This window comes from Martes martes, assembly GCF_963455335.1.
Source record: "Martes martes genome assembly, chromosome: X".
In the NCBI taxonomy this organism is placed as follows: Eukaryota; Metazoa; Chordata; class Mammalia; order Carnivora; family Mustelidae; genus Martes; species Martes martes.
This window is the reverse complement of record NC_137897.1, coordinates 32,440,345-32,459,248: the sequence shown is the minus strand read 5'-3', so window position 1 is coordinate 32,459,248 and position 18,904 is coordinate 32,440,345. Positions and strand designations below refer to the sequence as shown.

The window sequence follows — 18,904 nt, the reverse complement described above, 5'->3', positions numbered from 1 at the left end:
ATGCTTCCTACAGGAAAAAATGGACTTTCCTCAATTTTGCATCTCCACACCAACCTCCTTTTAATTCTGAACCTGCCTGTTGAACTACTTTAAATATGTACCGAATCACCCTTCTTGATAGCCAAGGATCTTTACTGTTAGGAGAATGGAGAGAATACGGAGTATAGGAATGACACCTGCTCGGCCATACCTCACCACAACCATGAAAAGCCATTCTTCCAGGCTATGGGAAAAGTGGGGGCTGCTACTGAACTACTCAGGTGGGAGCCTGCAGAGTCTAGTGGCCAGGAGTCCACTGGGCCCACTCAGTGAAGTTTTTCCTTTCTCTGCTACTTGTTCCTGTGTCTTTTTCTCCTTCTGTCCCTACACCAGCTGTGTCTCTTGTATCTTGAGCACCTCTGGAAGAAGGCTCCAACCATATCTCAGAAGCCAGGTCATCTTAAGTGCCACTGACCAGCCAACAAGGAAATAGTCAAGGGTCAGAACTGTTCTGCTCAACTCACTGTGTTCATGGTGGACAGTGGGAAGGGCCAGGAAGTACAGAGATGGCCAAATGTAAAGAAGTGCACAGGGCCACTTTTGTCAGCAAAGAACACAAGCGAGCAAGCTTCTGAGAGCTGGCCTAGCTCTTAAATCTGTGGGCAGTTCCAACTGAACATGTGCAAAATGGAGCCCATCCTATTAATCTCAAACCAGCTTCTAAGGTCTGCATTTTCACGAGGGCATCACCATCATCCAGGTTCTTCAAGCACATAACCCTGGGGTTCTCCCTCATTCACAAATATCCTTGTCACATCATAAAGTGGCTGTCGACTATTCTCTATTCTTCATTCTCATTGTCACCCTAGAGAAGATCCTATGCTTTCCTGGTTCACCAGGTTTCACCACTTCTTGCCTTTCTTATTCCAACCCAACCAACTTACTATTTCTAGACTAGACCTGTAAACAGCTTCCAGAGCTACCACTCCGTGCTTGAAAGTATGGTCTAGTCTTCCTACCCCTCCCGAGCAAAATTACGTCCAAAGCCCTAACCCATGCAGTCAACCCACCAGAAGGCCTAGGCCTGCTTACCTAGATGCACCATGTTTGATCCCTTATTATAGCCGGACTCACTCTGCCCCAAACACAGAAACCATGCTGCTTTCTATAGACCTGTACTTATGCTACTTCCTCCATCTGAGAGCCTTCATGATTCTCCCAGGGCACTACTTGTCAAAATTCCATCATTCTCTGAGGTGGATTCTGTTCCTTTGACTTTCCCAAATTCCCCAGCTAGATGAGCTCTCTCCCTTGGCTCCGCAGCACTTCATTTAAACTTCTAGTACTTCTCGTTCAGTGCTGTCCAATAGAGATCTATTAGTGAACTGCATACTTAACTTTAAATTCTCTAGTAGCCACAATGAAATTAAAAAGAAACAGGTGAAATTAATTTTAATAATATTTTATTTAACTTAGTATGTCCAAAATATTAACATTTCAATACATAAAAACAGATATTTGTTCATATTAAATACTCAACATCTACGTATTTTATACTAGGTGTCCATTTGGACTATCTACAACTGAAGTGCTCAAGCGGCTGCTTTATTGCATAGCGCATGGCTAGCTCTTTCAAGCCCCAAATTGGGAGGCTTGCTTCTCTCCCACTCCTATATGCCCATTTAAACTTTATTTCCTTTAAAATTTTACTTATTTATTTGACAGAGAGAGAGTGAGCACAACTAGGGGGAGCAGCAGGCAGAGGGAGAAGGAGAAGCAGGCTCTCCAAGGAGCAGGGAGCCGGATGTGGGGCTCGATCCCAGGACCCTGAGATCATGACCTGAGCCGAAGGCAAAGGCTTAACTGACTGAGCCACCCAGGCACTCCTCCCATTTAAACTTTAATTCTTGAGGCTAAGGATTATTCCTTATACAGGTATCTCCTAGAGCAGGAGTCCGAAAACAATAGCCCCTGGGTCAAATTGGGCTGCCCACCTCTTTTTGCAAATGCAGTTGCATTTGAAGATAGCTTCGCTTCTTTATTTACATTTGCCTATGCTGATTTCACATGACATGGCAAAGCTGAGTAGTTGCAAGTGGGACCATAAGGCCCACGAAGCCTAAAGCATTTATTATCTGTTTCTTTACAGAAATGGTTTGCTGATCCCTTTCCTAGAGCAGTGATTCCCAAAGTGTGGTCAGTGGGCCAGCGCTGGTCAACAAACTATCATCAGTCCAAGATAAGAAGAAGCTTGCATCAGAATATAAATAATTTTTTTTGTAACAGGACTTTCCTTATGAAGAAAATAGTATATTAGTTAACAGCCTGGCACTATCCCCTTATCTCACCACAACCATTTTAATTGACTTTATTGTACCTTTTGCCATACAATTTAAAAACGTTTATAAGCAAAGACAATCTTTTTTTAATTGCTTCTGAGTCCCCAGCTGGGTTAAGGCAGTCTAACTCATGTCGTGCATATTATCTCTATATTTTCTTACAGGATATGGCTTTGGTTTTGTATTTATGCATTTACACCAACTAGAAGTTTTAATATTATTTATGTAAGGGCTCCAGCTTTACTTTCTTCTGTATATCCACCCTCTCACTGTGATGAATGTTCTTTTTCATATAGTAAACCATATGCACTAGAATTTATTTTTGGATTTGCTATTGTTCCACTAACCTATTTGTCTATTTCTAAGTCAATATGAGATTGAATCAATTAGTGACTTCCTAGCTGTATTAGTTATGTATTACCACAAATATAGAGGCGTCAAACAGCATACAATTATTACCTCATGGTTTCTGCAGTGTCAGGAGTCTGGGCACAGCTTAACTGGGTCTTCTGTTTCAGAGTCTCACAAAGCTTCCAAGGGGTCAGGTGGCCGCAGTTTCATCCAAGGCCTACATGGGGCAGGATCTGCTTCCAAGATCACTTGATCGTTAGCATCATTCTGTTGCTTGCAGGCTGTCAAACTGGGGGCCTCAGTTTCTTGCAGCCAGAGCTGCCCTCAGTCCCTTGCCATGTGGCCCTCTCCATATGGCAGATCACAATATGGAAGCTTACTTCTTCGAAGCCAGCCAGGGATTAGAAGCAAGCATAGGTCCTGCTCAGACCCAAGTGGACGAGGTTACACAAGAGCGTGAATACCAGGAAGTGGGGGTCATGGCAGCCATCGCATGGTCTGTCTGCCACAAGAGCACATTCTGATAACTGGTAGGGCACGTACTTCCTTCCCCCCCCCCCAATTTCTCTGGATTTTTCAGGCATTTCAATGCTGAAAATAATGTTTTTCTTCTATAAAAAACATTATTATTTTATCAAGCATCATCCCCTACCCCTCAAAAAACGTCCTGATGGGATTCTATTTGGAACGACACTAAACACATTTTTAGAAAATCTGCTATTTTTATGATATAAAATCTCCCCCACTCAAGTACACAGTGTCCTTTAATCTGCTTAGATCTTATTTTATGACCTTCAATAAAACTTTCATTTTCTTCATATAAGAGGCTTACCTTTCTTGTTAGCATTTTTCTAAAGTAGTTATGGTATCTGTTGCTACTAAGAACGGAATTTTTCCTCTCTCTCCTTTTCTAAGACTTGTGCTAAAATAATGAAAAGCAAGTAATTTTTGTATTTTTATCTTGTATCCAATTGGCCATTTTACCAAATTCTCTTAGTAGGTTTTTGTTTGTTTGTTTTGTTTTTGTTTTTTATTTTTTATCTAGAATCTATTGGGTTTCTTCATATACAACAATTGTATCCATGAAAAGATCCAACATAAAGGGTTTTTTTTCTTTTATTACATTGGCTAGATAAACCAAAATTATAAATAATCATGGTAAAAAAGAATCCTTGTCTAGTCCCCAACTGACTCAAATGTTTTTAATATTTTACTATTTTTAAAACAAATATTTACTGTTGGTTTTAACAGTTGTTGAGTGGAAATCATCTCTTCTAATAAAAGAATAATGGTAGATACTCTACGCTCAAGGAAGTGGCGCATAACTCCCCACTCCACAAGTGTGAGTTAGGCATAGTGACTTTCTTCCAAAGAGTACAGTATGGGAAGGCGGAAAGAGACTAACTTTATTATCTCAGCCAGGTAATCAAGGTCAATAACAACAGCAATAAGTCATCTTGATAGTATGTACCCTTCATATGATGTCATGAAAATGGCACTTAACCTGTGTGGTCTTCTTTCCCAAAACACATAACCCTAGTAACCATGAGAAAAACAACAGACAAATCCCAATAGAGGGCCACTGTACAAAGTATATGACCCCTACTCTTCAAAATTGTCAGTCATGAAAAACAAGGAAAGTCTGAGAAACTGTCACAGCCAAAAGAAGTCTAAATGTAATACTACTAAATGTAATATAGTAGCCTAAACTGGATATTAGGTAAAAACTCAGACAAATCTGAATGAAATGTGGACTTTAGTTCATCATGTATCAATCCTGTTTCACTAACTGTAACAAATGTATGATAGTAATATAAGATGTTAATAATGGGAAAAACTGGTTACATGATATATGGAAACTATGTACTATCTCCACAATTTTTCTGTAAATTTAAAACTGTTCTAAAATTAAAAGTTTATTCAAATATAATAAGGCAAGTCATCGATACTTCATTTAATTTTAAGTGACAGATTTATGTTTATTTTTATCCTACTTAAGAATACTCTTATTTCAATGACAGAGCTAAACTCAGTGACCAAACTCATTATATCTTTGGTTCTTATTCAAACCCTTTTGCAATCCCAGCTCTCTTTTGTCACAAACTATAAAATCCAAAATGTTAATCCTTGATTTTCAGGATAGAAAGTATTGTGATCAATTTACTCATTTAACAAATAGACATAGTACCTCCCATGTGCAAGATATTAAGAAAAAAAGCAACACTCTACACCATAAGGAATAATGTTGTCAAACATGCATGTGTCATACTTTACAAAGCACTTGAATGTCATTTAACTTTCAAACACCTGACTAAGCGGGTAAGCGTGGATCTCAATTCTGGAGAGGGAACAGAGGTTCAGAGACACTTAGGTGACTTGCCAAAGGTCACACAGCAAATAGTCCAAATCAAGACTTCACACAGGACTGATTTTGGATCCCCTACAAGAGAGGGCAATAGTTAAAAGAATACCAAGTGACTGATACAGTTTAGAATGTGAAACAGAAATCAAGTAAAGTGAGAAATCCTCAAAAATTTCATCAGAAATAGAAAATGAACAGAAGAAGCAATGAGGATTTACCACCCAGATCCCTATTATTGAGCTTTAGGTTTCTTTTCAATGCAATGCGGTCTACCTTTGGGAAGTCCTGGAACAATCCCCAGAAATCAGAAATTCTCAAATAATTGTTGTGGAATGATTAGAACAATTAACTGACCCAGGAATTCTGTATATCACCACGATGAGGTTTGGAGAATGGGAACTGAAGTGCAGAAGCAACTTCATTTCACGGAGAAGCAAGAATTGGTAATCTCAGGCAAGAATAAAAGTCTCTATATTTCTGCGGAAAGGAAAATTGATTATTCAATAGGCATGGTAACTAGTAACCACCAGCACGCACTTTCAAACCTATTTGATCAATGGCAATTCACCTCAGTCTAATTGTCAATGACAACTCAACTTGCTTCAGGGAACATATTTCAGAAAGCCAATTACATGACAGTCTCACAAATCCAAGGTCAACCAAGCAGCAGCAGACGCACTACAATGAACACTTTTCAGAGTCAATCAACAATAGTCTCACCCAAATGGTTCTAAGGCCAAGATCAACCACTCATGCCTCTGTAACCAAAGCAACCCCCAAACATGACCACACTTCCCAAAAAGATCAGAAATCTACTTTACTCATAAACTCCTCTCTCTCCTATTTTGCTTTTTGCTTTATATATCGAATAATAGTTGAATCTTTTGACAGAGGGCAAACCATGACTCTTCTTAACTTCTTCTAAGTGCAACCGTGAGCAGAAATAGATTCACCCTGGAGAAGAGAAACTACGCCAAACTCCAAGAGTTCAGTTGGAGACACTTATAAGAGACCAGTTCAGTGGGTAAGAAAAACACTAGATGGGCTACATCTTGCTTGTGGAATCTTCTCAAATTAGCTTTATGGTACCACAGATCACATCACAGGAAAGCATTCATATGGTAAGAATTTATTTAAAACAAACTGCAACACAGACCACAGAATCACAGCCCAGGAATCAGAATCACCTTGTGAATGGTTTAAAAAAAAAATACGTACCCAGGCTGTTCTCCAGATCAGTTAAAATCAAAGCTTCAGGAGATAGGACCACACATCTTTTAAAAGTCCCTTAGTGATTCTGATGAGTATGCCTATAGTTAAAAATGACTAGCAAGGTCTCCCACGAGTGACAAGGACACTTTGATTTACTAAGAGACATTGGAAACCTAGCTTCAGATTTGGAGCAAAGCAGAACAAATCAATAAGCCAACACTAGATACTCAGCAGCTAGATATCTATTCCCTAGCAATCTCCAGACCCAGGAGACTCAAGGTGAACCAGGCCTAGTATGGTATATTGAGTTCTCTTGGAATCAATGGTTCTCAGTCTTGCTTGAATAGCTGAAGCCCCTGGGAGACCATTTAAAAGATAGAAATGCTGGTACCCAACTCCAGACCAACTGATTCGGAATCTCTTAGAGTGGAGCCTAAGCATGTATTTTAGGTCTCCTTAGGCAATCCTGCCAGGCACACAGGGCTGAGAATCACTAGACTGCTCAGTTAGTACCTGTACCTGACCCACTCCAACTTCCAGTAAAAGGTACCTGGAGTTTCTCCTAAAAGAGATGATGAAAACACCCACTATGTCTTACAGAAAGTACTAAGGAAAATCTTCCACAATAGAACTGTGATTCTCGATTCTACCACCAAACCATATAACCTGCTTTTATGTTCAACTGATCAAATAATGAAAAGGGAAAACAAAGAAAAATCCTCTATCTTTTCCCCTTATGTCTTTTTCTTGATGAATATTGGGGCTCTACATAAAAGAGGCCAAAAATGTTGAGTCAAGAATGAAAAGCCTTCTGTTGCGGCAAGAGGGAATAACAGCCAAAAAAGGAAATTTTTAAAAAAATATTTATTTATTTTAGAGGGGAGGGGAGCATCTTAAGCTGACTCCATGCTGAGCAAGGAGCCCGGGTTGGGGCTCAATCTCAACCCCAAGATCACGACCTGAGCCAAAACCAAGAGTCAAACACTTAAGCGTCTGTGTCACCCAAGCACCCCCGCCCCCAAAAAGAAATTTAAGAGCAGTAATCCAACGATCTGCTTGCCATGAGGAGAGAACCCAAATCAGAGGCTGCTGTAATGGGAACAAGGAAGGAAAAGACACATGAATATATTTTAAAATGTGCTTCAGATTGGTTTAGCGTACGTTAGTCACTCATGTCAAGGGTTTAATACATTTGAACAAAGAAACACAGTCAGAGATGATTTTCAATTCTCAGCCCCTTCTGAGGTGCTTACTTAAAAGAGTATATAATGCTGAACAGTCAATGAATCATAAGTAACGTAGCTCATGGTAGGGTCAAATCAAGAACTCTAGCTATAATTAAAATTGAGGAAAGTATTTCATTCTAATTGGACAAAAAGTCAGCTAGTTTCCAAGCAACTACTAAGTAGAAAAGACTTAATGTTCCCCAAATGCTATAAAAGGTAGTGTACATATCTTAACTACATATTGCATATGGGAAGTAAAGTTGATTAAGAAAAGACTGTTCAGATTACAATGTACAAGTTCTATAATAAACATGAAGGGTTATCATTGTAGAAACACAAAAAGAGCAGAGCAATAACCCGTTTAACAGCCTACTTTGAACTCTGGTGCTTCTACATTAAATTAATACAGCAAGGTCTGAATTAGGTCAGAAGGCACATGGGCCTTCACCTGGTGGGAAGAAATTAGAAGAGCAAAAAAAGCAGCAGCAACCTTCAGAGCTTCATTCTCATTTATCCAACTCTAGTCCCTGATGGCCGTGTGGCCTTAAAGAGGCTGTGCCTTAGTTAGACTGTTCCAACCTAGAACACTCCCCTTGACATCCAAAAGCTTTTTAAAAATTGAAAAGTAGACACCAATATCTATTACAACAACCCAGCTATTGCCATTGTAGGTGCTCTAGTCAGTCACTCACAAACAACTATGTATTTAATTAGTAGCATGCAATGAAGAGATACAAATATAAAGGACTTTCAGTTAAAGATGATGGATTGAACACATCCATTTACCTTGGCTATCTCCCAAAACTCCACTGAAATGACACTAAAAGGATCTTTAAAACCCACAATAACAGAATGGAAGAGGAGACAAATGCAGTGACACTTTGGAAGCTGAGAAAAAACCAGATCTTAAGGCAGCTATGAGAAAAGCCAAGAACAAAATATTTGCATGCAAGCACTCTCAAAAGGCAGCTTCGTGCACACCTGGAACTGGGGATGAAAAAAGGCTAAAATAAGGAGGAGCTGGTAAAAAGAAATATTTTTTTAGACAAGTAATTAGATCCCCTCCATCTTGTCTCTGGCCTTTCCCCATTCCAGCATAGGCTTGGATTTATTTTCTAGGGTGGAACTAAGAAACAAAAGCACAGTGGACATAGATTCTACAACTCAAATAGGAGCTTAACAAAGGTTTATATATTGCACGTGAAGACATCCAAATTCCTAAACGTTTTTATTCAAAGAGAGGATTAGAAGATGCTTCTGTAGGAAATCTGATCAGACCAAGGGAAAAGACTTAAAAACACTGACCGTGGTTCCAAAATTCAATTGTCAAGCCAAATCACCCAACTTATATTCAACAAACTCCCACTTCATATACTAGGAGCTTCCAATCAGCTTTTTCATGCTCTACTCTTAACCAAGTACAGGATGAAGACCAAAAGTTGATCAGAAATTGGAGGTCTGTAATACTCCAGAAAAGAGATGTTTGAAGGAAACAATACAGAAAAAGCAAACTTAAAAAAATCATTAATATTGCCAGATGGATTATAAAAAGAGATTACATTTTTGAAACAAGAGGCTAGGAAAAGGAATATTCAGATCTCAAGGAGGAGCTCCTAGAAATCAACATATAAAACAAATGACAAATGCAAGACCAGGCAAAACCAAGTGTGAGAGATGTCCCATAACATACAGCCAAAAAGATGAAGAGGTGGGGCGCCTGGCTGGCTCAGTCGGTGGACCACATGATCCTTGATCTTGGGGTTGTGAGTCTGAGTCCCATGGTGGGTATAGAGATTACTTAAAAATAAAATCTTAAGTAAAAGACGAAGAGGTAAAAAATAGGAAAGAAAATTAGAGAATCTAAGAGGTGAAATATTGAAAGGGAGAATAGGGAAAATGAAAGGAAAGTAATAAAAAAATTTCAAGAAAATTTCCCCAAACTGAAAGACCTCAGTTACCAGACTGAAAGGCTCTACAGGAAAGAAATAAAAATAAACATATAACAAGACATATTCTGGTGAAATTTCAGAGCACCAAAAACAAGAAAGAGTTTCCAAAAGCTTTCAGAGAAGGAAAAGCAGAATTTAAGTAGAATTAGAATAAGATTTGATTTCTCAACTGTAACAAGAGCAAGATCACTGGGAGGAGGGGAGGAGACAGCAACATTTTGAGGGTAAATGATTTACAGCTAGAATTCTATACTCAGCCAAACTATCAAATCAAGTGCAAGAGCAAAATAAGATTTTCACACCTGCAAGACCTCAAAATATTAACCTACCATGCATCCTTTTCCAGAAAGTTACGAGAAGATTTGCTCTACCAAAATGAAAGAACAAACCAAGAAAGAGAAAAACAGGATATATAGGAAATTGAGGATCCAACATAAAAGGAGACTGGATTCCCCAGGATGATGGTAAAGGGAGATTAAAATGATGTTGGCTCTTTCAAAGGCCCAGGGAACACTAGTCCAAATTGAAGGTCAGAATGCTCTAGGAGAAAATGTCTCCAATGGGAACGGATAGGATTCATGAAGTGTTTAAATATACGAAATGAAGATACACAGCTCTTGGGGAAAGTGGGAGGATAAATTAGGGGCAAACATGGAAAAGGACATAAGCAAAGGATATAAAACAAGGCAATTTTTAACTCCAGGGAAAACAAAAAGCTGTGCAAGCAATCATAATATACACACTAAGTGGCTCAGCTGTGAGTAGGCTTACCTAGTGAGTAGGCTTATAGTAACATAACCACTGGTGCTCTAACCACAATGATATATGATAATAATCAATGATATACTGGGGTCTACCCCAATACGGAAAGGATGTGAGAGAGCTAAATCTTCATCTTCCATAGGGGGAAGACAATATATAACACCTAATAGCAAAAAGCTGAGAAGTAGTAGAACGAGGGCATTACTTAAAAATGAAGCAGCACCTAGCAAAAGTTGGTAAACATTCTATTGAGACACCTGGCATATAAAAACCATTTAATGAATGTTTACTGAGTTACCATGATATGTAAAATAGTTAGTATAAGCTTCAAACAAGTATAAGATTCAAACACTTGGTAAATGTTGGGGAATGCTCTTTAAGATATTTTTCTCCTCTATTTAACCCAAGGAACTAAACTTTCTGGATAACAAAAGAAAAAAGAAAAACATTTTGACTATTATTCTTTTAAATCCTCTCCAAGAAAGGCTGATGATGCTTACTAAATGAAAAAAACAATCATTCATATTTTGCCATAAGAGAATTTGATAGCACTAGTGATGAGCTAATTAGGTCCTTCGATATTCAAAGAAGAAATCAAATCCAATATATGCTGGAATGAAGCAAAGGTATTTCTCTTCACACATTATTTAGAGGATTTAGATGCAATTAATTTAGAACTCACATGAGTGTCTAAAATGCATTACAAATTACAAATCAAAACAGAATTTACCTAATAAGTGGCATATTTATAAAGCTGTCCTGCTTGTTGTTGAAATAATTATATTTGTTGTGAAGAACGGATATTTTGCTTTGTATTAGGATAAAATAGATATTTTTTATTCAAGTTTAACAAATTAAATTCCAATTCCAGCTTTAGATTTTAGATAACTAAAATGTCTGGCAAACTAGCTGATCATAAAAATACAGTAACTGAACTACCATTAGGATAAGCAATTCTTTATAAAGTCCTCTATCCCACGTTTGTATACACCAATGTCAGGAACACATATATTAGTCACCGCAAATAGACTGAAAAGAACACTGTTTTTAAAAGCCTCCCGATTAAGGTAAATTGAAATAAATAAATGAGCCCAAGAGTAGTCAATAAAATTTCCTTTATTCATTCATTCATTAGTAAATACTTCCTGGGTAAACCTATTAAGTGCCAGGCACTGTTTGCTAGTCTTTGAAGCATAGGATAACTTACTCCTAGGTGTGGGTTTTTTTTCCTCCTCTTCTATAAATCTGAAAATGAAACACATAAATCAGGGAAAATAAAGGATCCATTTACCTAGCATTCAGGTGATGTCACGTACTGGAAGACCAATCATCTTATCCATTTAGACACTATTATATAAAGAACTACCTACCTTTCATCTTCAAAAAAGAATTACAGTACACCACAGAGATTGTTTTTCTTCTCACTTGGGACTGCGTTCAGTATGCTCTGGTATGGTGGTTGCAAACACCAGTAAACATGGTTTTTAAAACACTGAGTTTTGCATAAGACTCTATTTTTCTTCATAGGATTATGTCAAGTCTGATGGTGTAGACGTTGCTGGCACTGTTGACATATGGAGCCAGAAAATCTTTGCTGTGAGGACCTGTCCTATGCTTTATAGGTCGTTTAGCAGCACCTGTGGCCTCTACCCCCACTAGATGCCAATAGCACTCTATCCCCAGCTGTGACTCAAAAGGTCTTCAGACATCGCCAAATGTCAGGAGATGGGTGGGCAATAAGGTCACCTGTTGAGAACCACTGCTTTAGAGGAACACCTGGGAAAGGGAGAGTGATTGTAGACAGAAGAGGAGACCAGATAAAACAAAGGTCTATTCGCTAACATTAGGCTTCTGCTTTAGCCAATGCTCAGGTACATCCACCTCTTGACGCTACTGGTCTACCACCATTTTAAGCTCAAATGTCTTCTGGTCCTAAGTCTAAACTGAAGGAAGGGAAGAGAGGTAGTCCTGTTAAAACAATTCACAAGGAACGCAAAGGAAACAATTCTGTTTAATCTTCCCTCCATCTTCCACTTAACAGAACACCAAGGTCATCTTTTTTGTTAATTACCTAACCTAACCCCAGAAGTTTTGACGGATATTGGAGTACCTACTATGTGCCAGACATAGTTCTAGGTGCTAGAAAAAGATAAATTTCTCAACTGTATTTACTGAATTGATGAATCACTCTAATAAATGGCATTTTCTTCATGATCTTGGGTTTGGCAACAGATTCCTAGATATGACACTAAAAACATAAGCAACACAAGAAAAATAGGTAAACTGGACTTTATCAAAATAAACTTTTATACTTCAAAAGACACCATCAAGAAAGTGAAAAGGCAACACACAGGAGAAAATATTTGCAAATGATATAACCAATAAGAGCCTTGAATCAAGAATATATAAAGGACACTTGCAACTCAATAATAAATAACCCAAATAAAAAATGAGCAAAGGCTATCAACAGACATTTCTGCAAGAAAGATATACAAATGACCAAGAAGCACATAAAAAGATGCTCAACATCATTAATCACCAGGGAAATTCAATCAAAACCACAATAAGACACCTATGCAGATGATCAGAATCACAGTCATATACTAACAAATGTTGGCAACAATGTGGGAAAATCAAAACCCCCATACACGGCTGGGTTGGGGGAGGTAATAAAAGATGGTGCAGTCACTATGGAAAACACTATGGCAGGTCTTCAAAAAATTAAACATAGAGTTAATATATGCCCCAGTAATTCCCTGCAAAGTGAAAATACACGTTCACACAAACACTTGTACACGAACATTTATAGCAGCATTATTCACAATATCCAAAAGGTAGGAACAACTTCAATGCCCATCAATGGACAAACAGATGAAGGAAATGTGATATAGTAGTACAACAGAGTATTATTTGGCAATAAAAAGGAACATGGAGGGGTCTTGAAAATATTACATTAAGTGGAAGAAACCATTCACAAAAGACCACATACTACATGATTTATATGAAATGTCCAGAACAGGGAAATCTACAGAGACAGAAAGTAGATTAGTGATTGCTTAGGGAGGGGAGAGTGGGGTATGATAGCTAAATGGTATGGAGTTTCCTTTTTAGGGAATGAAAATGTTCTAAAATTGACGAGGGTGACGGTTGCACGTATCTGTGAATATACTAAAAACCAATGAATTGTACATTCTTAAAAGTATGAATTATATGGTATATGAATTATATTTCAGTGAAGTTGTTAAAAAAAGAAAAAAGCAACCAGCATTTAAAGTACAATAGAGGGGCGCCTGGGGGGCTCAGGTCATGATCCCAGGATCCTGGGATGCAGCCCAGCCTCAGCCTGGCTGGGGAGGGGGGGGGGGCGGAGCTGGGCTTCCTGCTCAGCAGGAAGCCTGCTTCTCCCTTTCTCAGTGCCCCTGCTTGTGTTCCCTCTCTTGCTGTCTCTCTCTGTCAAATAAATAAATAAAAAAAATTTTTTAAAGTACAATGGAAAACAGGACATTTGGACAACACTTCATTAATGAGAATATCTTATTTAAAATACCCTCGATTCTGGAGAGATCTCATTCCTTTGGTTGTGAAATGATTATTGAATGCTAAACTGCTGAAAATGCTCCAGGTCAACATTTTATTTAAGATTATAAAAAGCTTAGAACACAGGCATCAAGAACTTCAGAGGACATAAAATGCAGGGCTTGTTTAAGATGTATTAGGGGACATTAAGTAATTATATGCACCGGGTGGGGGCGGGAGGTAAGCAAGAAGAGCTAAAGAGAGATGAAAAGCCTCTGCCTGGAAGACTCCCTTCTTCACCAGCCTGCAGTGATGCTATAAGAACAACACTCCATATATACTGTAAATCTTATTTTTCAGGAAGCTAAAAATAATCACCCATATGATTTACTCCAGTAACAAATAGGAAGTCAAGTAAATACTAAAGTGCCACAGAGAGATTTAAGGAAATAAATTTTAAAAACTCAACCAGTTACCAAGAATGGCTACTGGAAAGTTTCGGCAAAAAATGTTCAACCTGTGTCGTTTTCAATCCAAATAAAGTCCGTTTCTGTGTCTGCCTTGGGTGATATACTCAATTAATCTAATCCTATCTCACTGCAGAGCTCTTGGAATATCTGGTCCCCAGAGCCCACAGTCCCCCGACCTGAAGAATCACCAACACCAGTGACAAGGAAATGCCAGCGGGGGAGGGGGGGTGCGTGCATTAGAGTTTTTTTTCATCCTTAATAAATCTCAGCTCCTGCCTTGGTCATTACAAACAGCTGGTCATCATTTCAAACAGCCTAGTTCACCATCAACCCAGGTCTGGGTTCCTCACACAGTACTGTGCTCGGTTTCAAGCCAAAATTCGGCCTAATTGGGGTGGGGGGGGGGGTGGCACAGACAAAAACAACCAAAGGAGGGATTCGCTTTTTCTACAGAGCCTCAGGTTTCAAAATGACTGCCTTGAAAGGTGAAATGACCCAAATTATTGTGTGTGGGGGGGGCGGTTGATAACAGACATTCTCCTGCAAGGTAGCTGTGGCTTGGTGTGGAAATGGGGAACTTGGGGAGGGGGGTTCTACATGGAAAGAGAAACAACAGGAAACGGTCTTTAGGTATCACCCACCCCTCCAAGTGAATCACTGCAGTGTCAGCCTGCACTGATTCCAAGAATTGCCAAACAGGATGAGGTAAGGCACAAGCCTTGCCCCCTCCTCCAGCTACCCCCGCGCGCAGAAGGGCGCATCCCTCCGCGAGGTGCACCACGCAGCCCCCCGAGGCCTCAGCTGAGGGGTTGACGTCACCCTTCTGCATTGAGCTTCAAGGACTGGGAGCAGCACTGGTTAGATGGGGAGTAGAGTTGGGGCGCTATTGCTGTCACCAAGTGGCGGGGGTCTTCCCCCAGGACTCTGCGGATTGGGTTCGTGCAATAACAGAAAGACCAGATGAAGAGCGGAGGGGTGGAGGGGAGTGGGAAAAGGGTCATAAGACCCACCTCCTGGGTCCCCGGGGAAGCTCAATGAGGCCCCTAGTTTATATAAGACCCTTTCCCTCCAGTGCGTCTCCGCGCGACGGCAGCTCCCTCTCCCCATCAGTGCACTTGGGGGGCTCTGGTCGCCCTTGCCCAGCCAGACAGGCAGGCACAGGGCTCCTGGCACCTCCCTCTCGCAGCCCCGCGGGGTTGGGAATAACCGGGAATCTGGGATCAAACCCAGTGCTCCCGCGCCCTTCTCCCAGCCGGGTTAGCTCCTAGAGGCACCACGAACAGGCTGGTAAGAGAGGTCGGGAGGGGTGTCCAGAGAGGGAAACAGAGGAATAAACCCGCAACTTTCCCTAGAGGCTGACCCTATCCCGCGAGCTTAAAAAAATAAATCAGTGCATTAAAACAAATTTGGGAAAGGTCGACATTCTGCAGTCACCGCCACCACGCAGCCCCTTGCAGGCTGCACCGGGTGGGGTCTAGAGTCCGAGCAGCCCCAAGCTTGCACCCCGTCATCCTGCAGCCCCAGCCCAGCCCCCTGAGCCTATCTCCTTAAGGAGGGAACCGAGATGAGATTTTTGGTTTGGGTTTTTTGCCCCCTCTTCCTTTCTCCGAGCATCACTACAAGGACTGACGGCCGGAGGCCCGGCCACCCGCCCGGAGTGGCCACTCACCCAGAAGACGAAGGAGTAGATGATGAGGAGGGTTTTGAGACAGGTTATCACAGGTTTGGTCTCCATTCTCCTCGATGCCATACTACAGAGCTCCGGCGGCGGCAGCGGCGGCGGCGGGCGGCGGGCGGGCGCGCGGGAGGGGGGAGGAGGCGGGACGGGGCGGGGCGGGAGCGCGTGCCGCGAAAGGCCCCGTGCGCGCGCAGACGAGGCGGTGCGCGTGCGTGAGCGCGCACTCCGCAGGGCACCGATTTAAGGAGTCGGGCGGGCAGCGACTGCGCATGCTGAGAAGGCCGCCCGCGCCGGCACGCCCGCGCAGGCTCAGACCCCCAGGCCAAGAGTCTGGCAGGGCCACGGGGAGGGAGTGGAAGAGCCTGGGGCGGGGTCGGAGGTCAGCGCAGCCTCTTCCAGGCGCCCCTTGGCACGTAAGTTTCTGCTTGATGCACAGTAGGGTTTTACATTTGCAGGGCTGTCTGCACCTGGCGACAGGAGCTTTAATTGGTATCCCCGAAAAGCAGTCACGTTTCTGCATTTAGGCGCCCCACCAGGCCTTCTCAGATGGAAGTGGCTCAGTAGTCGTGTCCTTGGAACCAGCCGGCCTTGTCTGTGCCAGGAACAGACTGTGACAGGTGGCCGGCGACACAGCTGGAGGGATGGTCAGGAACCTGGGAGCTCAGACACCCCAAACCCTTGCCACGGGAGGAACGCCATTTTTTAGAGGTCCTCACATTTTGAAATGATGCCGAACGACCTGTTTCTGTATGAAGGTACCATTGTTTCTGCGCGTAAAATGTTTAGCAGATAACAGAAAAAATGTTTTGAGTGCCTGAGACCCATTTCTCCCAACCTAACGAGTTCAAACCACCTCACAGCCAGGAAGGAGCGAGCTGTATCGAGGCCAAAAAATAATGTTCAAAAACATTTCGGAAGTTCCTCAAGAAGCCAAACAGAGAGATACCATATGACCCAGCAATTCTCCTAGATGTACACCCAAGAGATTTGAAAACATGTTCACACAAAAGCTTGTACAGGAATGTTCATAGCATTATTTATCGTAGCCCAAAAGCAGGAACAACTTTAATGTTCATCAGTTATGCATGGATAAACCTAATGTAGTAAATCCATACAATGGAAAATTATTTGGCCACAGAAAGGAATGAAGTATTTATACATGCTGCATGTATGAACCTTGAAAATCTGCTGAGTGAATGAAGTGACCTAGACACAAAAGACCAGTGTTGAATGATCCATTTATAAGCAACGTCCAGAATAGAGAGATCCACAGAGACAGAAATAGAGGTTACAGGGGAAGGGGTGGCAGGAATGACTGTTAGGAGTGACTGTTAATGAGTAGGGGGTTTCTTTTTGTAGTGACAAAAATATTCTGGAATCTGATGTGGTAATGGTTGCACAGTTTTGTGAACCTACTAAAAACCACTGAATTGGACACTTTAGAAGGGCAGCTCTTATGACATGTGAATTATATCCCAATAAAAGAATAATGTACGCTCCACCCAGATTTCCTGTGGCTGGTTTGTGGAGGAACACACAGTACAGATTCTCTGGGAGATTTAGCTTGATCCTGAGAGTTTCTGCTGTCAAAATAGCAACACTATCACAGGCTAACTCTGTCGTGGATGATGTTAAGGACACCTTTTGTGAAAGAGTTAAAAAAAAAAACAGCCAATAGGCTTGAGGAAAGCCTGCCAAGGGCAGTTGTTGCAGGAGTAATTATTACCTCCAGTAAGTTGTATGTGGTCCCAGGTCAGTGAGGTCATTGTATAAACAGGACACAAACAGGAGGAAGAGGAGAACTTGCTTAAGGAAATGATCAGCCATAACAAAAGGTTATGTGGGCATAGAGGGGAGTGGAGAGGAATATGGGTGCAGGTGAAAAAGAGATTAGGAACAGATTGGCAAGATTTGTGTTTTAAAGGAAGTTTCTGCACAATTATTCTCAACTCTGGTTATTCATTTGGATCACTTGGAGAGCATATTAAAAAAAGCAAAAAACTATGACTGCCTGTGGCCAGTCTCAGGTAGCCTGAATCATTTGGTCTCAGCAGTTTCTAAGTTCTTTAGGCGGTCCCAATAGGAATCAAGAGTTGAAGGATACTGTCCCTATTGCAATGAGCTTAAACCCAACTTCGGAAAGGAGCTTTCTCCTATATTTTTCCAGTCCCCAGGAAGCAGCAGGAAAAGTATACTGAACACTTCAAATCCAGTGGCTACACTTAGCCTCAAGGTCTTGCCCATGCATAATTACCCCGTAAAGGAGTCAGAAATCTCCATTTTCAAACTAACAAGGACACTGCTGAGTGTCATAGATAATTTTACGAGTTAACACATGATAGTCACAGATGGTGCCCATCAGCTCAACTATTTCACAGTTTGGAGCTTTCTGGGGGATAAGTTTTAGGTCCAGATTCTTGAAAAGTTGGCCTGTTCTAGCAAAATAGATTATTTAAATGTAAAGATAAATATGAATATTCAACAATGTAATTAACAGGTAAATTTACTAGCCCATTAAATCCTTGCTACTCAGATTGTGATCTGGGTGATTCCATAGGGTGACAAAGCGTCCCAATTTTCCCAGGGATGAGGGGTTTTCTTGCAGTCTGGATTTTCATTGCTAAAGCCAGGAAAGTCCTTGCCAAACCAGAACAAGTCCTTGAACCTGGCATCTACTGGGAGAGCCTGTTGAAAATGCAGAACCTCGGGCTCCTCTCCAAGCCCATGTTAACAAGATCCTTATGGGATTCAGATGCACAGTAATGTCTGTCAGTTTGTCATGGATTGAATTGTGTCCCCTCAAAAGATCTGTTGAAACCCTACCTTCAGTACCTCAGAATGTGACCCTACTAGGAAATAGGGTTGTCGCAGATGCAATTATTTAAGCTGAGATGAGGCCATACTGGAGGAGGTTGGGCCCTTAATCCAGTATGACTGATGTCCTTAAAAGAGGAGACATGAGGGATCCATGGGAAGACACAGAGACACACAGGGGAGGGGCATGTGGCCAATCGGAATGACACAGCTGCAAGCAAGCTAAAGAACGCCAAGGAGAGGAAG

The 18,904-nt window shown here is 41.2% G+C and overlaps 1 protein-coding gene across 1 annotated transcript in view; it reads right to left on the bottom strand.

Moving 5' to 3' along the window:
* TSPAN7 (tetraspanin 7) overlaps positions 1-16,109 on the bottom strand; it is a 124,002-nt gene extending 107,893 nt beyond the window's left edge. Inside the window, exon 1 of the mRNA XM_080795160.1 lies at positions 15,836-16,109. Within this exon, the coding sequence (XP_080651286.1) occupies positions 15,836-15,916 (81 nt within the window). The 5' untranslated portion in view covers positions 15,917-16,109. The remainder of the gene's footprint in view (positions 1-15,835) is intronic.
* Between the last annotated feature and the right edge of the window lie 2,795 nt (positions 16,110-18,904).